Source organism: Bombina bombina, chromosome 2 (genome assembly GCF_027579735.1).
Source record: "Bombina bombina isolate aBomBom1 chromosome 2, aBomBom1.pri, whole genome shotgun sequence".
Lineage (NCBI taxonomy): Eukaryota > Metazoa > Chordata > Amphibia > Anura > Bombinatoridae > Bombina > Bombina bombina.
Window position 1 is genome coordinate 684610774 of NC_069500.1, and position 23164 is coordinate 684633937.

At 39.4% G+C, this 23164-nt stretch overlaps 1 protein-coding gene across 1 annotated transcript in view; it reads right to left on the reverse strand.

Moving 5' to 3' along the window:
* Nucleotides 1–23164, reverse strand: part of LOC128647217 (atrial natriuretic peptide receptor 1-like) — a 298027-nt gene that overhangs the window by 174695 nt on the left and 100168 nt on the right. Inside the window, 2 exon segments of the mRNA XM_053700003.1 lie at nucleotides 1301–1420; nucleotides 2194–2295. Of these exon segments, the coding sequence (XP_053555978.1) occupies nucleotides 1301–1420; nucleotides 2194–2295 (222 nt within the window).

Here is a 23164-nt window from a genome sequence, read left to right on the forward strand (position 1 = left end):
GTTTATGAGTTTGTGATTGGCCGATGGCTGTTACATGAATTAAATGAAAGTTTGTTAAAAAAATATTACTCATTTAACATAAGGGGGTCAATTTATTAAAATCGGGCGGACATAATACGCTGTTGCGTATCATGTCTGCCAGACATCGCTGAATGCAGACAGCATACGCTGTCCGTATTCAGCATTGCACAAGCATTTGCATCCATTCGCTAGCAGAGGGTGTCAATCAGCCCAATCGTATAGGATTGGGCTGATTGCTGTACGCAGCCTCAGAGGTGGCGTATGAGTCAAGGAGCAGCGGTCTATATACTGCTGCTTCTTAACTCCTGTTTCCGGCAAGCCTAAAGGCTTGCGTGGAAACAGGGTGTATTGGGCCAATTCGGCCAATAATAAATTGACCCCTCAGAGTAAGTGTCTTTGCATTGTTTTTTTTTATTACGCACTTTTTGATTATGTAATTTTACTGTATTTGATAATCCTTCAATTAATTCATTAATAAAGATGACTATTTAATGTGTCTGAATGCAGATTTTTATCTCAGGTGATGTAGCTATTAGTATTAATTCATGATATGCATCCAATTAACACTTTTATATCATTGCATACGTTTACCAGTTTATTATTACAAGCTGAAAGTAAAAAATTAGTGTAAGAGCAAAAGTCAAATGTGCGCTAACTTACGTCTCTAAAATTTAAAATGTAATTTAATAACTAAAAATATATATTTATATTACAGAGCGTGTAATGATCAATTGTGTAAAGTATTGTGGACCAAGGTCAGTTAATAATGGGCCTGGCTTCCTTAGACGAGAAAAGCAATGTTAAAGGCACATTAAACTGAAAAAAATCCTGTCATGCATATGAAACAGCACGATTTAAACATGTTAAAATATGTTCTTGCATGAAGACAAAAAAAAAAGTTAAATCTATTCGCTTGATTTTTGACAGGAAATACATGTTTTACAAAAATGGTCTATAAGTAGAAGTTCACTTGCTGACAAAGATCACTTTTGCAGGTCTGTAAGCAGATAGCAACATGGCTGATAGTCATATAGAATAAAATATGTTTCTTTTTCAGCACCGGAACATCCAATAAGAAAAGATAAATAATCAAACACACAGTAATGCATATTATAATGCAATAAATGATAAATGTTTAAGAGAAAATATATTATTGTTATTATTATTAAAAATAATAATAATAATATTATTATTTATAATCATAATAATAATGCAACTTTAATGTCCCTTTAATACAACCATTCATTTTAAAATAAGTTTACCATTTGTTCCATCTTACCAGTGTCATCATCATATCCACAGGGCTGACTTTGTTTGGATTCATCTTGTACAGCTGTTTCTTGACCTGCTCAAATGTAGGTCTGTAGGTCGGGTTTTGGCTCCTGCACTTCCTGATCAGCTAGAGTAGAAATTAAAGAAAGAGAAAATCCAGGGCCTTTCCCGTGCTAGAATTGGCTCAAAGCACAAATGCATTACAACCTTCATATGAAGCATGTCTGCCTGGTGTGAGTTCACTGAGACAGGTCACCTTGGGTTAACTTAATACAGTGACATAAAGTTATCTCGGTATTAGTTCAGTGCATAACTGCTTCTTTCAGGAAAGCTTTGGAAATGAATGATATGTAGCTAATATTTTTCAGAGAGTATTATAAAAAATACAATTATATTTTAATATATACTTAAAGGGACAGCATACACTCATTTCTTTCTCCCTTTTACTTTATTCCCAATTATCTATTTTACCTGCTGGATTGTACTAAATTGTTTCCAAATAACCCCATTATCTTTATATCATCATTGGAAATAGATGTTTTTTGCTAGTGGTATCCTTACCCACAACGAAAGTTTCTATAGTTACTTAAATTATAAGTAAACAACTATTAAAAATATGCTTCCTCCAAGATGCTGACATTCACATTTATTTGCAAAGTTTTCTGAATATTCTAAAGTAACAAGCCCTATACTTTCCTATTAAAGCCATCTCGTGTATGGTCTGTATGGTGAAGCAAAGCCCACATTTCAACTGGCATGCACATAGTGAGACTGGCGAGACAGAAATGTGTATTTAACAGCAATAAACCTTTGGTCATCTTGCCCTTAGTCTCTATTATTAACTTTTGTCATCACCCCAGATACTGAAGTCTAGAAAAATCCCTGCATCGGGTAACTTACCTCCACATACTCATTTGGACATGGGCATGCATTTTCTGATTTTCCTTTAATTAACTCCGGTAAAGGAAGGCAGCAGTATTCTTCTGAAGTATTTTCATCTTTCTACAAAGACAGAAAATGCAACTGAAGCAAAGATTAGAAAAAAAGGGCAAACCTAAAATTAGATTGATCAATCTTTACCAATCGGAATGTGTTATTTATTTGTCCTATATACTACCTATTACCATAAGGATCTGAACCTTGATACAAAATATGGAATTTCTACTGATAATTATCAAATAAAATCAGTCTCATCATTTTAAGTCTATTATAAGGTTATATGTTAATAAGTAGTATGTATATATTAATAAGTATAAGTAGTATGCATAATTATAGTAATAATTTAATAATGATATCCTATATTATAAAAGGCCAAGTATGTTTGTCCGATGCAGTCATGCGCAGTAGAGACTGCAGTGTGAGACAAACATACCCCCCTTTAACGACCAGCGCCTATGAGTGAGAACGGCGCTGGTCGTTAAGCCCTGGGCCTCTCTCTACCGTGATCTTGCTTAAAGTAGCTATTTCTGCATGCCCTATGAGTGGGGCAGTGCAGAAAAAGATGGGCAGAGGTACCGCTGCAGAGAAGGACAATCTCTGTCTCTCTCTGCATCGGTGAGCAGTGGTGCCGATCATTGGTAGCGTGGGAGGGTTAGGAGGGAGGCAGGTGGGCGGCCCATCGCTGGAGGGGGCGGGAGGGGGGCTGGACCACTATGCTACAGAAAAAAACTTTTATAGCGGTAGTGAGTGGGCTCTCATTTTGGCCCGTGTAAACAGGCTTTAAGACTAGTATATTTATAAATGCATAGACTAATTGTATTGATAATAGTAATAAGTAATAATTTTAATGAGATAATTATTTTCAAAACATGAGATAGTGTAGTTTTTAGAAGATACATTCAGAGTATTTGGCAATTACTGTTTTAAGTTAACTTTATTTATACCTGTGGAACCCTCCATTTTGAGTGCAATACAGGGAGTCAACTTTTCATTATGGATACTAACTTGTACTTTATCTTAAAGGGACATGAAACCCACATTTTTTCTTTCATGATTTAGAAAGAGCATACAATTTTAAACAACTTTCTAATTTACTTCTATTATCTATTTTGCTTCATTCTCTTGATATTCTTTGCTGAAAAACATATCTAGATATGCTTAGTAGCTGCTGATTGGTAGCTGCACATAGATGCCTCCTGTGATTGGTTCACTGTGTGCATTACTATTTCTTCATTAAAGTATATCTAAAGAATGAAGCAAATTAGGTAATAGAAGTAAATTGGGATGTTGTTTAAATTGTATTCTCTACCTTAATCATGAAAGAAAATGTTTGGGTATAGTGTCCCTTTAAGAAAATCAAGGCTTAAAGGGCCGTCACATAACCTCATAAACCATGTTATCCACCGAGTAGTAGAAAACATAAACTATTGGCAATCTACCTACTCCTAGTGACCCAAGACTTGCGCCATCACCGATACCCGTTCCAACACAATATATCATCTCCCTGCACTAAGGCTATACTATTTCCTACTGAATCATCTCAATATGGGCCTGCTTTTCTAAAGCTCTCAGCTCTGACAAGATTATATGACAAGTCTCATCAGTACTGTGAGGTCCCTCAAATCATTTTTTAAAATCCATATTTTAGAATGAGATCTTTTTATCTAGCAATGGGGTTCTGGATGTCAGAAACACATATATTACAATATAATGCTAAAAAAGAGTGATTTTAAGCATCTTGCTATGAATGCCAACACTACAACAAATCATCATCCGTATGGCACTTCATCCTGGTGATGTGTAAACACTTGGGTATGTATCATAGCAATGCCATGCCATGTTGTTGTTTTTTTTGTTAAGCAAACAGTGGAACAAAATTCTTTATTTAGAATACAAAAATGGACAAAGTATTTGTCCTAATCACACAATGCATAAATAAGTTATATGTCTGATTCATTAAGTATATGAAATGATCTATATATTCATATATAGCTAGTTATATCTATATAACTCTTTGTATACCTGGACAAATTTCAACACTAAGTTTCATTAGTAAAATCTTGAATGTAAACCAGGCTTGATAAGAAAAAAACATCATAAAGTCAAGACATCTAATCATTTACAGCTAATATTAAAGCTAATCATTTAGAGCTAATATTACAGCTAATTATTACGGCTAATATTACAGTTTGTGGCCTACACGCTCTGTGATTCACATTTTCAATCAAAAGAACAATTGAAAAGCATGTCAGGTCTTGCTCCAAATTAGAATTGTACACATAATGATTTTTTTTTTAATATTCATAAAAAAAAAACGTACAATTACTTGACAGTTCAGCAAAATGAAATAGAAATGTTTTAAAATTCACAATTAAATATAGCTATAGCAAAAAATGTTATTTGACACCATGATTATTTCAATTACAGCCATACAAATACTTCTTGCACTCATAAAGACATTTAACTAGCTCCGTTTTTTTAAATCAAACTATCAAGTTTGTTATAGTTTGTAAGATACTGACCATGTACTATAATATTGTATTTCCTGGTATGGATTTATTTTATTGATTTATTAACAATGGAAGGTCAGTTGACTACATCTGTACACGCAAAGCAATGCATATCAATATATTGTGAACTTGCCATTTTAAAGTATATTCAGACAATGTGGGCTAGTCTAATCTGCCCCTGGCCTAGATTTCATGCTTCACAAATTTGCCTCTAGATAGGAATATTGTTTGGCTGAATCTCACAAAGCAAGTTCTGAATTCTTCCATCAGCAGGGCTAATTTTAGATGTTCTGCTGCATCAGAGCCACTAGATTCAAAGAAACACAGCACTCTGTATTAAAGATAATCTATTTATAAAAAAATTGCCACTGTTATGACTCTTACTGGCTGCTTTATGTTCTGGATGCATTGTGTTAATTTGGCCAAGTGTTTGAATGTATGTGTATGTATACATACAGTATATATACAGGGAGTGCAGAATTATTAGGCAAATGAGTATTTTGACCACATCATCCTCTTTATGCATGTTGTCTTACTCCAAGCTGTATAGGCTCGAAAGCCTACTACCAATTAAGCATATTAGGTGATGTGCATCTCTGTAATGAGAAGGGGTGTGGTCTAATGACATCAACACCCTATATCAGGTGTGCATAATTATTAGGCAACTTCCTTTCCTTTGGCAAAATGGGTCAAAAGAAGGACTTGACAGGCTCAGAAAAGTCAAAAATAGTGAGATATCTTGCAGAGGGATGCAGCACTCTTAAAATTGCAAAGCTTCTGAAGCGTGATCATCAAACAATCAAGCGTTTCATTCAAAATAGTCAACAGGGTCGCAAGAAGCGTGTGGAAAAACCAAGGCGCAAAATAACTGCCCATGAACTGAGAAAAGTCAAGCGTGCAGCTGCCAAGATGCCACTTGCCACCAGTTTGGCCATATTTCAGAGCTGCAACATCACTGGAGTGCCCAAAAGCACAAGGTGTGCAATACTCAGAGACATGGCCAAGGTAAGAAAGGCTGAAAGACGACCACCACTGAACAACACATACAAGCTGAAACGTCAAGACTGGGCCAAGAAATATCTCAAGACAGATTTTTCTAAGGTTTTATGGACTGATGAAATGAGAGTGAGTCTTGATGGGCCAGATGGATGGGCCCGTGGCTGGATTGGTAAAGGGCAGAGAGCTCCAGTCCGACTCAGACGCCAGCAAGGTGGAGGTGGAGTACTGGTTTGGGCTGGTATCATCAAAGATGAGCTTGTGGGGCCTTTTCGGGTTGAGGATGGAGTCAAGCTCAACTCCCAGTCCTACTGCCAGTTTCTGGAAGACACCTTCTTCAAGCAGTGGTACAGGAAGAAGTCTGCATTCTTCAAGAAAAACATGATTTTCATGCAGGACAATGCTCCATCACACGCGTCCAAGTACTCCACAGCGTGGCTGGCAAGAAAGGGTATAAAAGAAGAAAATCTAATGACATGGCCTCCTTGTTCACCTGATCTGAACCCCATTGAGAACCTGTGGTCCATCATCAAATGTGAGATTTACAAGGAGGGAAAACAGTACACCTCTCTGAACATAGCTAAAACTAAAATAGCTAAAACTAAAATAGCTAAAACTAAAAACAAACTAAAAACTACTTCCAAAAATATTCAGCTTTGATATTAATGAGTTTTTTGGGTTCATTGAGAACATGGTTGTTGTTCAATAATAAAATTAATCCTCAAAAATACAACTTGCCTAATAATTCTGCACTCCCTGTATATATGTGTGTGTGTGTGTGAGATGTTTTAAACTTAAAATTCAACTATATGCTTTAGTATAAAACAAACTGAAGAACTCTCCTTTTTGAGCAGAGGTCTAAAGAGAGCTAATGATTTAACTCAAGCAATATTAATGCACAATAGCACTTATATTTTTATGGTCCAATTGTTTTCTAGGCTAGTATCAGCTAGAGAGCATCGGGCACATCATGTGACTTTCAGAATATGTTGTGTTAAAGGGCCATAATACCCAAATGTTTAAACACTTGAAAGTGATGCAGCATAGCTGTAAAAATCTGACTAGAAAATATCTCCTGAACATCTCTATGTAAAAAAGAAAGATATTGTACCTCAAAAGTTCCTCAGTAGCCACCTCCCATTTTAAAGGATTTCTAAGCAGGATTTTAGTGTGTCTGTCCTAGGACAGCTTAGGGGATGAGCCTCGTGCACTCTCATATTATTTCACCAATCAGGTAAAGGAAGCTTACTATGAAATCTCATGAGAGTTAAGTCAAATCTCATGAGATCACAGTAAGAGTTCATGACCTCAGCACTGCTGATGCTGATTGGCTGCTGTTCATTTCTTAATTTTTTTTTATTTTTACCTGCAGCTGGGAGCAGCTGAGTATAACTTTTTACACAGAACTTACTCTGCTGAGCTGAGGAGATTGTGAAGTAAAATATCTTCCTTTTTTACATAGAGATGCTCAGGTGATATTTTCCTGTCAGCTTTTTCCTTTTATACTGCATCAGTTTCAAGTGATTTAGCATATGAGTATTATGTCCCTTTAAACAGGGTTTAACAGAGAACAGGAACTAAAAAGTATTATAGGAGGAAAGGTGAGGCGTATATTCTTTTGGTTAACTATGGGTAAGCAACATTTTTTGTTAAATATTCAGGATCTCTTATAAAGTATTAACATGCTGCTTTATGAGCTGTGCATGGAAATGGTTGGGATATATACTGTACTATCTGCGATAAGTATGGGTATACAAACAATTTTGTGGGATATGCTGCTTAACATGCAAGATGCTTTTTGGGGTTTGCAGGTATCTGTTTCAGATATGTGAGGGTCATGCATGGAGATGACTATGGTTATGCAAAATGCTTTTTACACTCTAAAAGTAATGAGATCAATAAGTTAGAGCAAACAATATTCCACAAACAATGCCCCTAAATTCACATTCATGCAAATAGATTAAAGGGACACTGAACCCCAAATTTTTCTTTCGTGATTCAGATAAATTCCCCTATTTATCAAAGGTCTTGCGGACCTGATCCGACAGTGCGGATCAGGTCCGCAAGACCTCGCTAAATGCGGAGAGCAATACGCTCTCCGCATTTAACATTGCACCAGCAGCTCACAAGAGCTGCTGATGCAACGCCGCCCCCTGCTGACTTGCGGCCAATCGGCCGCTAGCAGGGAGGTGTCAATCAACCCGATCGTATTCGCTCTGAGCAGGCGGACAGGGTTATGGAGCAGCAGTCTTTAGACCGCTGCTTCATAACTTGTGTTTCTGGCGAGTCTGAAGACTCGCCAGAAACACGGCCCTTCAAGCTCCATACGGAGCTTGATAAATATGGGCCAAAGCATGCAATTTTAAGCAACTTTCTAATTTACTCCTATTATCAATTTTTCTTCATTCTCTTGCTATCTTTATTTTAAAAATAAGGCATCTAAGTTATTTTTTGGTTTAGGACCCTGGATAGCACTTGTTTATTGGTGGGTGAATTTATCCACAATCAGCAAGAACAACCCATGTTGTTCACCAAAAATGGGCAGGCATCTAAACTTACATTCTTGCTTTTCAAATAAAGATGCCAAGAGAATGAAGAAAATTTGATAATAGGAGTAAATTAGAAAGTTGCTTAAAATTGCATGCTCTATCTGAATCACAAAAGAAAAAAATTGGGTTCAGTGTCCCTTTAATGGGATATTGACCATTCTTCTTTTTGAGCCACTTTTCTGCTTAATTAAGTTAATTAGGTTTCTTTGTCAAGTCCAGTGTTTTAAAAAACCAAATACCTTTTTGTTAACCTCCCCCCCCCAAAACATTGTAATAACGTTGCAATAGATTGTGAGTTGTCTTGGCAAAGAAGATTTTATCCAGTTAGTCAGAAGTAATTTTATGCTAATAAAATAACACATTCACAATAGAAATATACTAGTCCTAAAGCCCGTTCACACGGGCCATTTTTTGCAGTACAGTGGTCCCACCCCTTGCTCTCTCTCTCCCCCTCTCTTTTGTGCTCTCTCCCCCACTCTTTTGTGCTCTCTCCCCCTTTCTTTTGCGCTCTTTCCCCCTCTCTTTTGCGCTCTCTCTCGCTCCACCTCTCTTTTGCTCTCTCTCTTCCCCCTCTCTTTTGCTATCTCGCTCCACCTCTCTTTTGCTCTCTCTCTTCCCCCTCTCTTTTGCTCTCTCTCTCCCCCTCTCTTTTGCTCTCTCTCCCCCTTTCTTTTGCGCTCTCTCCCCTGTCTTTTGCGCTCTCTCCCCCTCTCTTTTGCACCCTCTCTCGCTGCACCTCTCTTTTGCTCTCTCTCTCCCCCTCTCTTTTGCTCCCTCTCCCCCCTCTCTTTTGCTTTCTCCCCCCCTCTTTTGCTCTCTCCCCCTCTTGTTTGCGCTCTGTCTCCCCCTCTCTTTTACGCTCTCTCCCCCCCTATCTTTTGCATTCTCTCTCTCTCTTTTGCACTCTCTATCCCCCTCTTTTGCATCCTCTCTCTCCCCCTCTCTTTTGCACTCTCTCTCCCCCTCTCTTTTGCGCTCTCTCTCTCTCCCCCTCTGTCTCTCCCCCTCTTTTGTGCTCTCTCTCCACCTCTCTTTTGCTCTCTCTCTTCCCCCTCTCTTTTGCTCTCTCTCTCCCCCTCTCTTTTGCTCTCTCTCCCCCTTTCTTTTGCGCTCTCTCCCCTGTCTTTTGCGCTCTCTCTCCCTCTCTTTTGCGCTCTCTCTCTCCCCCTCTGTCTCTCCCCCTCTTTTGTGCTCTCTCTCTCCACCTCTCTTTTGCTCTCTCTCTTCCCCCTCTCTTTTGCTCTCTCTCTCCCCCTCTCTTTTGCTCTCTCTCCCCTTTCTTTTGCGCTCTCTCCCCTGTCTTTTGCGCTCTCTCCCCCTCTCTTTTGCACCCTCTCTCACTGCACCTCTCTTTTGCTCTCTCTCTCCCCCTCTCTTTTGCTCCCTCTCCCCCTCTCTTTTGCTTTCTCTCCCCCCTCTTTTGCTCTCTCCCCCTCTTGTTTGCGCTGTCTCCCCCTCTCTTTTACGTTCTCTCCCCCCCTATCTTTTGCGTTCTCTCTCTCTTTTGCACTCTCTCTCCCCCTCTTTTTCATCCTCTCTCTCCCCCTCTCTTTTGCACTCTCTCTCCCCCTCTCTTTTGCGCTCTCTCTCTCCCCCTCTGTCTCTCCCCCTCTTTTGTGCTCTCTCTCTCCCCTCTCTTTTGCACTCTCTCTCTATCCACCTCTTTTGCGCTCTCTCCCCCTTTCTTTTGCGCTCTCTCTCTCCCCCTTTCTTTTGCCCTCTCTCTCTCCCCCTCTTTTGCGCTCTCTCTCCCCCTCTCTTTTGCGCTCTCTCTTTACCCCCTCTCTTTTGCGCTCTCTCTCCCCCCTCTCTTTTACTCTATCTCTCTCTCCTTTTTTTTTGCTCTCTCTCTCCATCCCTCTCTTTTGCTCTCTCTCCCCCCTCTCTTTTGCTCCCCCTCCCCCTCTCTTTTGCTCCCTCCCCCCCTCTCTTTTCCTTTCTCTCCCCCCTCTTATGCTCTCCCCCTCTCTTTTGCGCTCTCTCTCCCCCTCTCTTTTGCGCTCTCTTTCTCCCTCTCTCTTTTGCGCTCTCTCCCCCCTCTCTTTTGTGCTCTCTCCCCCCTCTCTTTTGCGCTCTCTCCCCCTCTCTTTTGCTCTGTCTCTCCTTTTTTTTGCTCTCTCTCTCATCCCTCTCTTTTGCTCTCTCTCTCCCCCTCTCTTTTGCTCCCTCTCCCCCTCTCTTTTGCTCCATCTCCCCCCTCTCTTTTGCGCTCTCTCGCTCTCCCCCTCTCTTTTGCTCTGTCTCTCTCTCCTTTTTTTGCTCTCTCTCTCCATCCCTCTCTTTGCTCTTTCTCTCCATCCCTCTCTTTTGCACTCTCTCTCCCCCTCTTTTGCGCTCTCTCTCCCCCTCTCTTTTGCGCTCTCTCTCCCCCTATTTTGTGCTCTCTGTCTCCCCCTCTCTTTTGCGCTCTCTCTTCCCCCCTCTCTTTTACACTCTCTCCCCCCCCTCTCTTTTGCGCTCTCTCTCCCCCTCTCTTTTGTTCTGTCTCTCTCCTTGTTTTTTGCTCTCTCTCTCCATCCCTCTCTTTTGCTCTCTCCCCGTCTCTTTTGCTCTGTCTCTCTCCTCCCTCTCTTCTGCACTTCCCCTCTCTTCTGCTCTTCCCCCTCTCTTTAGCTCTTTCCTATCTCTCTCCTCCTCTCTTTCTATTTCTCTCCTTTCTCTGTCGCGCCGACCGCGCCCGGCCACGCCTCCGTCACGCCCGACCACACCCTCGGTCATGCCTGGTCCAGCATGCCCACGCCCACGCTTACGCCCGGCTATGCCCACTTTTGCCGCAAAGTCACAGCATGGATTGTCAGGTAAGGCCAGGTGTGTTTGTCCTCGTGCTGTCTCTACTGCACATGACAGCTTTGGACAAACACACTTGGCCTTTTATATAATAGGATTAGTTAAGACCAGAACTCTATCTGTAAACATTATTTCATTACATTAGTTGAGAACCTTTGCTGCTCCTCTTTTAGTGCATGGGGCCCTTTATCTCTTGGCCATTTTCAATATCTTGACTTCTGCTTTGGGGGGGGGGGGCATTTTAACATTCAATATAATTTTTAACAAAATAATAAAATAAAATATTGGAAAAAGAGGAGCAAAAGATTAAAAAGCAAGTAAATAAAATAACGTGTTTCTGCCCGTACGTAGGCCTTTATCAAATCTTTTGTTTTATTTATTTTATTTTCTTCCTTTTTTATTATCGGACAATTTTATTACACTGAGGGTTTCTCCACCTGGCGCCGAGGTTTCTGGCTATCAGTCAGGAAAGTGGGGGACATCCTCTGTGAGTGACTTTTCCAAACCTAGGTTTTGTAGGTTATTATATTATTTTATGCAAATTAGAAGGTATTTTTAAGTGCTTCAATAGCATTTTTCCTTTTTTTTTTTTTAACTATTTTTAAATTAAAGGGATACTAAACACTAAATCGATTTCATGCACTTGAAAAGTTGTTTTTAGATATCATTTTAAACTCCCCTTTGTTTCTACTGAATTATTTGGAGATGTGGATCAAGAATATTTACTTGTGCCACACCTTAATATAAAGATTTTCTAAGCACTGTATGCACTATAGAAATAATGACTTCCCAGCTCTTCACAAATAAAATATTAACATCAGAATAAACTCCTAAACAGGATTGCAAGCACTGTAAAAATCATTGTTTTGGACTTAGCATGTATGAAGCTGTGTCCTCTATAAAAACCTGGTCATGCAGATAGCATGTTGTGAGCAGGTTCAGGCTTTACAGTTTCAATACCTTTAAAATCCAATATAAGAAGATATCCATGTAAGTCCATGTAGTAGAAACCTGTGGTATCCATCTTGTTTTCAGATCACACCATACTGGAAAAGGTGCATTTACAAACAATAAAAACAAACGGTTAGATTACGAGTTTTTCGTTTTGAGCTGTGCGGTGCTAACAAGCAGTTTATGCTCACCGTTCACTTACAGACAGCGCTGGTATTACGGGTTTTTAAAACCCAGACAAGAAGTGAGCGTTGAGCAAAATTTTGCTCCTTACAGTACTCCAATACCAACGTTGCTTACGTTAGCGGTGAGCTGGTGTAACGTGCTCGTGCACGATTTCCCCATAGGAATCAACGGGGAGAGCCGGCTGAGCCTGCCAAAAAGCAGCGTAAAGCTACTTAACGCAGCCCCATTGATTCTTATGGGGAAATACATTTTATGTCTACACTTACACCCTAACATGAACCCCCGAGTCTAAACAGCACCCAAATCTTACACTTATTAACCCCTAATCTGCCGCCCCCGACATTGCTGACACCTACATTATATTATTAACCCCTAATCTGCTGCTCTGGACACCGCCGCCACCTACATTATACTTATGAACCCCTAATCTGATGCCCCCAACATCGCCGACACCTACATTATATTTATTAACCCCTAATCTGCCTTCCCCAATGTCGCCGCAACCTACCTACACTTCTTAACCCCTAATATGCCGCCCACAACGTCGCCGCCACTATAATAAACATATTAACCCCTAAACTGCCGCACTCCCGCATCACAAACATTAGTTAAAGATTATTAACCCCTAATCTGCCGTCCCTAACATCGCCGACACCTACCTACATTTATTAACCCCTAATCTGCCGCCCCCAACATTGCCGCCTCTATTCTAAATTTATTAACCCTTAAACCTAAGTCTAACCCTAACACCCCCTAACTTAAATATAATTTAAATAAATATAAATACAATTACTTTAATTAACTAAATTATTCCTATTTAAAACTAAATACTTACCAATAAAATAAACCCTAAACTAGCTACAATATAACTAATAATTACATTATTACATTATTGAAACAGCTTTGTGCTGAGAAACGCGTTGCCTTTGTTTTTAATATTTTAATAAAGCAATTTTATACTTTGGACACTTGCTACCATCATTTTGTGATTTGTCCCTCTTGCTGAGAGGGTTTTTTGGGACTCCCCTGATCACTGCTGACTTCTGGATCTCCATTTTGTCCTGTGTGCCTATTACTAAGTCTGGTGGGTGACTGCATTGATCCCATCCTGCTCCTATAGCATCAAGGGAGATGCTACAACTATTGTGAGTACCACTCCTTTCATTTGCATTGATTCACCATTGTTCCAGCTATACTAGGCCATATAGGCACCTGTGTTCTTTCTTATCGTTTAGATACAGACACCACATCTTTGCGGGAGGTTGGTCTTCTGGGTGACTGTAATAGATCCCAGACTGTCTCTACAGCACTGACTGAGGTGCTTTCACAAATGTGAGTTTACTCCTTATATGCATACCAATCTGCTTTGGATCAAACAATATTGGGCCATGTGGCGCTTCTGTCTTCTCTTGTTTTAATAATTACATTGTATCTAGTTTAGGGTTTATTTTTATTTTACAGGCAAGTTTGTATTTATTTTAACTAGGTAGAATAGTTACTAAATAGTTATTAACTATTTAATAAACTACCTAGCTAAAATAAATACAAAAGTACCTGTAAAATAAAACCTAACCTAAGTTACAATAACACCTAACACTACACTATAATTAAATTAATTCCCTAAACTAAATACAATTAAATAAAATTAGCTAAAGTACAAAAAACAAACAAACACTAAATTACAGAAAATAATAAACATATTACAAGATTTTTAAACTAATTACACCTAATCTAATCCCCCTAACAAAATAAAAAAGCCCCCCCAAAATAAAAAAGCCCTACCCTACACTAAATTACAAATATCCCTTAAAAGGGCCTTTTGCGGGACATTGCCCCAAAGTAATCAGCTCTTTTACCTGTAAAAAAAAATTACAAATCCCGCCCAACATTAAAACCCACCACCCACACAACCAACCCTACTCTAAAACCCACCCAATACCCCCTTAAAAAAAACTAACACTAACCCCTTGAAGATCATCTTGCTGGGAGAAGTCTTCACCCAACTGGGCCGAAGTCCTCAACGAATCCGGCAGAAGTGGTCCTCCAGACAGGCAGAAGTGGTCTTCCAGACAGGCAGAAGTCTTCATTCAGACGGCATCTTCAATCTTCATCCATCCGGCGTAGAGCGGGTCCATCTTCAAGACATCCGACGTGGAGCATCCTCTTCTTTCCATGGCGACTGAAGAATGAAGGTACCTTTAAGTGATGTCATCCAAGATGGTGTCCCTTCAATTCCGATTGGCTGATAGAATTCTATCAGCCAATCGGAATTAAGGTAGAAAAAATCCTATTGGCTGATGCAATCAGCCAATAGGATTGAGCTGGCATTCTATTGGCTGATTGGAACAGCCAATAGAATATGAGCTCAATCCTATTGGATCAGCCAATATGATTGAAGTTCAATCCTATTGGCTGATTGCATCAACCAATAGGATTTTTCCTACCTTAATTCTGATTGGCTGATAGAATTCTATCAGCCAATCGGAATCTAAGGGATGCCATCTTGGATGAAGTCACTTAAAGGAACCTTCATTCTTCAGTCGTCGTGGAAAGAAGAGGATGCTCCGCGTCAGATGTCTTGAAGATGGACCTGCTCCGCTCTGGATGGATGAAGATAGAAGATGCCGTCTGGATGAAGACTTCTGCCCGTCTGGAGGACCACTTCTGCCGGATTCGTTGAGGACTTTGGCCCGGTTGGGTGAAGACTTCTCCCGGTAAGGTGATCTTCAAGGGGTTAGTGTTAGGTTTTTTTAAGGGGGTATTGGGTAGGTTTTAGAGTAGGGTTGGTTGTGTGGGAGGTGGGTTTTAATTTTGGGGGGATTTGTAATTTTTTTTACAGGTAAAAGAGCTGATTACTTTGGGGCAATGCCCCGCAAAAGGCCCTTTTAAGGGCTATTTGTAATTTAGTGTAGGGATTTTTTTTTATTTTGGGGGTGCTTTTTTATTTTGTTAGGGGGATTAGATTAGGTGTAATTAGTTTAAAAATCTTGTAATTTGTTTATTATTTTCTGTAATTTAGTGTTTTTTTTTGTACTTTAGATAATTGTATTTAATTGTATTTAGTTTAGGGAATAAATTTAATTATAGTGTAGTGTTAGGTGTAATTGTAACTTAGGTTAGGTTTTATTTTACAGGTCAATTTGTCTTTATTTTAGCTAGGTAGTTTATTAAATAGTTAATACCTATTTAGTAACTATTCTACCTAGTTAAAATAAATACAAACTTGCCTGTAAAATAAAAATAAACCCTAAGCTAGATACAATGTAGCTATTAGTTATATTGTAGATAGCTTAGGGTTTATTTTACAGGTAAGTATTTAGTTTTAAATAGGAATTATTTAGTTAATGATAGGAATTTTATTTAGATTTATTTAAATTATATTTAAGTTAGGGGGGTTAGGGTTAGGGTTAGACTTAGAGTTAGGGGTTAATAACTTTAGTATAGTGACAGCGACGTTGGGGGTGGCAGATTAGGGGTTAATAAATGTAGGTAGGTGTCACAATGTTAGGGACAGCAGATTAGGGGTTAATAATAGTTATCTAATGTTTGCGAGGTGGGAGTGCGGCGGTTTAGGGGTTAATATATTTATTATAGTGGCAGTGATGTCCGGTTCAGCAGATTAGGGGTTAAAAATGTATTTTAGTGTTTGCGATGTGGGGGGGTGGCTCGGTTTAGGGGTTAATAGGTAGTTTATTGGTGTTAGTGTACTTTTTAGCACTTTAGTTAAGAGTTTTATGCTACGGTGTTATAGTGTAAAACTCTTAACTATTGACTTTAAAATGCGGTACCAGTCTTGACAGGAGAGGGTGTACCGCTCACTTTTTGGCAGACTCGTAATACCGGCGCTATGCAAGTCCCATTGAAAAAATAGGATAAGCAATTGACATAAGTGGATTTGCTGTATTTCCAAGTCTGGACAAAAAAGTGAGCGGTACACCTGTACCTTCAAGACTCGTAATACCAGCGGGCGTTAAAAAGCAGCGTTGGGACCAGCCAACGCTGCTTTTTAAGCCTAACGCACAACTCGTAATCTAGCCAAAATATTGTTAAAAACAATATTTGTTGATTAATAAAAGGGACAAAATAGCAACTGTGCAATTGTTACTATATGCCCATCATGCCGACATCTAAATGCCGACTAGATGTTTAGCAGTTGTGAGGATGTAAACGGATTGCCATAGGTTCCTTTGGAACTCATGATTACGTAATCTCATTTTAAAGGCCTGTTTGAAGACGCCAGTACTATTGGTGACAATCCCAACAGTGGAATGTCAAACATTAAACACTTTGCTATTGTAATATAAAATGATAAATCATATATATTAAAAAACTCTGCAATATACTTGCATTAATTATTTTGTCCCTTTTTTCCTGTAATTCCGTTCTGAAATTGTGAGCTTTACAGTTGCTGTTAGAAATGGAAGTGCAGAACACTGTTATATCCAGCACAGCCATTGGCCACGCACTCTAGTGACCTATTTATAACTGTCCCTAATTGGCCACAGCAGAGAAGGTAACCTAAGTTAAAACATGGTAGCTCCCATTGATTTATAGACACTAAAACTTTACTTTGTCAATATTTAAACAGATAATGAAACTTTAAAAAATACATCTACATGTTATTCTCAGACTTATCTTTTCTTTAAATGCATCAATTTATCTAGCACTTATTTAGTCTTTAATCTCCCTTTAAATGGACTGTCTACTCCTGAATTTTTATTGTTTAAAACATAGAGAATCCCTTCATTACCCATTCACTAGTTTTGTATAACTAACACGGTGATATTAATATACTTTTTACCTCTTTTATTACCTTGTATCTAAGCCTCTGCAGACTGACCCATTATCTCAGTTCTTTTGACAGACATGCATTTTAGCCAATCAGTGCTGACTCATAAATAACTCAATGGGAGTGAGCACAATGTTATCTATAGGACACACATGAACTAGCAGTGTATAATTGGGAAAAACTTTCAAAATGGTCTGAGATAAGAGACGGTTCAACGGCTTAGAAAATAGCATATGAGCCTACCTTGGTTTAGTTTTCAACAAAGAATACCAAGAGAACAAAGCAAATTTGATGATAAAAGTAAATTGGAAAGTTGTTTAAAATTGCATGCCCTATCTGAATCATGAAAGTTTAATTTTGACTAGACCGTCCCTTTAAGAGAGATTGCTCTACACCATTTCTAGATGTTGGGGTCTTGATGTGACTTTTCCTGTACAGGATATCACATGTATAAACCTATACATATGTAAATGTGTGCTCTATCCACTGCAGACGGCTTATACAATAGTAATAAAAGGAAAGGAGCTTTAATGAATCATTACCATGTATGCTAATACATCTCTAAAATGTCTCCTGTGGCCATTTCAGAGTGTTTTGAACATGTGCAAGGTAATAGTCAAAGCTCATCTCGAAAAGTTGTTGCAAAGTCTCTCGAAAATAGATTGTGATCACCGAGAACTTTTCTTCGCCATAGTAAAAACCCCTTAGTGTCTTATGTTCAAGGTTAGTATTACAACCACTCAAAGCTACACATAGGGGCCTATTTATCAATCTGTCAACTGTGCTGCATTCGCCGTTCCAATACGCTCACCTGACATCGCCTAACATTGCTACCGCAGACCTGAATACGCTCTCCATATTTACCAAAAAAGCTGTCAAAAAGCTGCGCACCAAGTACGGGGTGATGAGCAGAGGACTGTTGTTAACAGTCATCGATCTTGCTGCTCTTCGGCTTTTTCCCAGCATTATTTGTACCCTGTCACTAAACACTGCCACTATACTAAAATGTTTAACCCCTATACCGCCGCTCCCAGACCCCACCGCAACTAAATAAACTTATTAACCCCTAAACCTCCGCTCCCGGAGCCCACTGCCACTCTAATAAAGTTATTAACCCCTATTCCTCCGCTCCTGGAGCCCACCGCCACATACATTATGTTATTAACCCCTAATCTTCTGCCCCCTACACCACCGCCACCTACATTATGTTATTAACCCCTAATCTGCCACCCCCTACACCCCCGCCACCTACATTATGTTATTAACCCCTATCCCGCCGCTCCCGGAACCCACCGCAACTAAATAAAGTTATTATCCCCTAAACCGCCAGCCCCCCACATAAACATAAACTAAATTGAACTATTAACCCCTAAATCTAACAACCCGAAAACTTTATATTAAATATTAACTCATCCCTATCTTATAATAAATTTAAACTTACCTTTAAAATTAAATTAAACTATATTAAATTACTAATTAATCTAACCTTACTATTATAATAAAATTACATTAAACTATATTAAACTAATAATTAATCTATACTAACTTTTATACTAAAATTACATTAAACTACAAATTAAATTAACTATATTATATATTTAAACACCTAACCCTACTCAAATAAATTAAATCTACACAAAAAAATTACTGTTACCAAAAACTAACAACTAAGTTACAAAAAATAACAAACACTAAGGCCTAGATTTGGAGTTTGGCGTTAGCCGTGAAAACCAGCGTTAGAGGCTCCTAACGCTGGTTTTAGGCTAACTCCGGTATTTGGAGTCACTCAAAAAAGGGTCTAACGCTCACTTTTCAGCCGCGACTTTTCCATACCGTAGATTCCCTTACGTCATTTGCGTATCCTATCTTTTCAATGGGATCTTTCTAACTCCGGTATTTAGAGTTGTGTCTGAAGTGAGCGTTAGAAATCTAATGACAAAACTCCAGCCGCATAAAAAAGTCAGTAGTTAAGAGCTTTCTGGGCTAACGCCGGTTCATAAAGCTCTTAACTACTGTACTCTAAAGTACACTAACACCCATAAACTACTTATGTACCCCTAAACCGAGGTCCCCCCACATCGCCGCCACTCGATTAAATTTTTTTAACCCCTAATCTGCCGACCGCCACCTACGTTATACTTATGTACCCCTAATCTGCTGCCCCTAACACCGCCAACCCCTATATTATATTTATTAACCCCTAACCTGCCCCCCACAACGTCGCCGCCAACTACCTACACTTATTAACCCCTAATCTGCCGACCGCAAAGCGCCGCCACCTACATTATAGCTATGTACCCCTAATCTGCTGCCCGTAACACGGCCGACCCCTATATTATATTTCTTAACCCCTAATCTGCCCCCCTCAACGTCGCCTCCACCTGCCTACACTTATTAACCCCTAATCTGCCGAGCGGACCGCACCGCTACTATAATAAAGTTATTAACCCCTAATCCGCCTCACTAACCCTATAATAAATAGTATTAACCCCTAATCTGCCCTCCCTAACATCGCCGACACCTAACTTCAATTATTAACCCCTAATCTGCCGACCACAGCTCACCGCTATTCTAATAAATGTATTAACCCCTAAAGCTAAATCTAACCCTAACACTAACACCCCCCTAAGTTAAATATAATTTTAATCTAACAAAATTAATTAACTCTTATTAAATAAATTATTCCTATTTAAAGCTAAATACTTACCTGTAAAATAAATCCTAATATAGCTACAATATAAATTATAATTACATTGTAGCTATTTTAGGATTAATATTTATTTTACAGGCAAAATAATAAATAATAAATAATTGTAACTTAGGTTAGGATTTATTTTACAGGTAATTTTGGAATTATTTTAACCAGGTACAATAGCTATTAAATAGTTAATAACTATTTAATAGTTACCTAGTTAAAATAATTACAAAATTACCTGTAAAATAAATCCTAACCTAAGTTACAATTAAACCTAACACTATACTATCATTAAATTAATTAAATAAAATACCTACAATTACCTACAATTAAACCTAACACTACACTATCAATACATTAATTAAATACAATATCTACAAATAACTACAATGAAATAAACTAACTAAAGTACAAAAAATAAAAAAATATTTACAAACATAAGAAAAATATTACAACAATTTTAAACTAATTACACCTACTCTAAGCCCCCTAATAAAATAACAAAGCCCCCAAAATAAAAAATGCCCTACCCTATTCTAAATTACTAAAGTTAAAAGCTCTTTTACCTTACCAGCCCTGAACAGGGCCCTTTGTGGGGCATGCCCCAAGAAGTTCAGCTCTTTTGCCTGTAAAAAAAAACATACAATACCCCCCCCCAACATTACAACCCACCACCCACATACCCCTAATCTAACCCAAACCCCCCTTAAATAAACCTAACACTAAGCCCCTGAAGATCTTCCTACCTTGTCTTCACCATACCAGGTTCACCGATCGGTCCAGAAGAGCTCCTCCGATGTCCTGATCCAAGCCCAAGCAGGGGGCTGAAGATGTCCATGATCCGGTAGAAGTCTTCATCCAAGCGGGGCAGAAGAGGTCTTCCATCCGATTGAAGTCTTCATCCAAGCGGGGCAGAAGCGGTCTTCCATCCGATTGAAGTCTTCATCCAGGCGGCATCTTCTATCGACATCCATCTGGAGCGGAGCGGCAGCATCCTGAAGACCTCCGATGCGGAACATCCATCCTGGCCGACGACTGAACGACGAATGACGGTTCCTTTAAATGACGTCATCCAAGATGGCGTCCCTCGAATTCCGATTGGCTGATAGGATTCTATCAGCCAATCGGAATTAAGGTAGGAATATTCTGATTGGCTGATGGAATCAGCCAATCAGAATCAAGTTCAATCCGATTGGCTGATCCAATCAGCCAATCAGATTGAGCTTGCATTCTATTGGCTGTTCCGACAAAACTCTAAATCTAGCCGTAAGTTACACAAAAAAATAAACACTAAGTTACAAAAAATAAAAAAGAAATTATCAAAGATTTAAACTAATTACACCTAATCTAAGAGCCCTATGAAAATAAAAAAGCCCCCCCCCAAAAAAAAACAAAAAACCTAACCTACAATAAACTACAAATAGCCCTTAAAAGGGCCTTTTGCGGGGCATTGCCCCAAAGAAATCAGCTCTTTTACCTGTAAATAAAAATACAAATACCCCCCCAACAGTAAAACCCACCCACCACCCACACAACCAACCCCCCAAATAAAAAACTAACTAAAAAAACCTAAGCTCCCCATTGTCCTGAAAAGGGTATTTGGATGGGCATAGCCCTTTGAAGGGCATTTAGCTCTATTTCAGCCCAAACCCTAATCTAAAACTAAAACCCACCCAATACACCCTTAAAAAATCCTAACACTAACCCCTGAAGATCGACTTACAGTTTTGAAGATCTGACATCCATCCTCCAAGAAGCCGGCAGAAGTCTTCATCCAAGCGGCCGAAGTCCTCATCGAAGCCCACAGAAGTCTTCACCCAGACGGCATCTTCTATCCTCATCCATCCAGCGCGGAGCGGCTCCATCTTCCAGACATCCGACGTGAAGCATTCTCTTCTTATGACGTCTTCTTCCTGAATGAAGGTTCCTTTAAATGACATCATCCAAGATGGCGTCCCTTAGATTCCGATTGGTTGAAAGAATTCTATCAGCCAATCGGAATTAAGGTTAAAAAAACATATTGGCTGTTGCAATCAACCAATAGTATTGAGCTTTCATCCTATTGGCTGATCCAATCAGCCAATAGAATGTGAGCTCAATCCTATTGACTGATTGGATCAGCCAATAGGATGAAAGCTCAATCCTATTGGCTGATTGCAACAGCCAATAGGATTTTTTCAAACTTAATTCCGATTTGCTGATAGAATTCTATCAGCCAATCAGAATCTAAGGGACGCCACCTTGGATGACGTCATTTAAAGGAACCTTCATTCCGAAGAAGAGGTTGTAAAAAGAGGATGCTCTGCATCGGATGTCTGGAAGATGGAGCGGCTCCGCGCCGGATGGATGAAGATAGAAGATGCCGTCTGCGTGAAGACTTCTGCAGGCTTCGATGAGGACTTTGTCCGCTTGGATGAAGACTTCTCCCGGCTTCTTGGAGTATGGATGTCGAATCTTCAAAACTGTAAGTCGATCTTCAGGGATTAGTGTTAGGATTTTTTAAGGGTGTATTGGGTGGGTTTTAGTTTTAGATTAGGGTTTGGGCTGCAATTTAGCTAAATGCCCTTTTAAGGGCAATGCCCATCCAAATGCCCTTTTCAGGGCAATGGGGAGCTTAGGTTTTTTTAGTTAGCTTTTTATTTGGGGGGTTGGTTGTGTGGGTGGTGGGTTTTACTGTTGGGGGGGTATTTGTATTTTTTATTTACAGGTAAAAGAGCTGATTTTTTTGTAGCAATGCCCCGCAAAAGGCCCTTTTAAGGGCTATTTGTAGTTTATTGTAGGTTAGGGTTTTTTTTTTAATTTTGGGGGGGCTTTTTTATTTTCATAGTGCCCTTAGATTAGGTGTAATTAGTTAAAATCTTTGATAATTCTTTTTTATTTTTTGTAACTTAGTGTTCATTTTTTGTGTAACTTAGTGTTTGTTATTTTTTGTAACTTAGTTGTTAGCTTACGGCTAGATTTAGAGTTTTGTCGGTAACGACCCGCGTAGCTAACGCTGGCTTTTTTTCCCCCGCACCTTTTAAATACCGCTGGTATTGAGAGTTCACAGAATGGCTGCATTAGGCTCCAAAAAAAGAGCGTAGGGCATAATTTACCGCAACTGCAACTCTCAATACCAGCGGTGCTTACGGACGCGGCCAGCTTCAAAAATGTGCTCGTGCACGATTCCCCCAAAAAAGCAGCGTTCAGCTCCTAACGCAGCCCCATTGTTTCCTATGGGGAAACACTTCCTATGTCTGCACCTAACACCCTAACATGTACCCCGAGTCTAAACACCCCTAACCTTACACTTATTAACCCCTAATCTGCCGCCCCCGCTATCGCTGACACCTGCATATTTTTTTAACCCCTAATCTGCCGCTCCGTACACCGCCACAACCTACGTTATCCCTATGTACCCCTAATCTGCTGCCCCTAACACCGCCGACCCCTATATTTATTAACCCCTAATCTGCCGCCCCCAACGTCG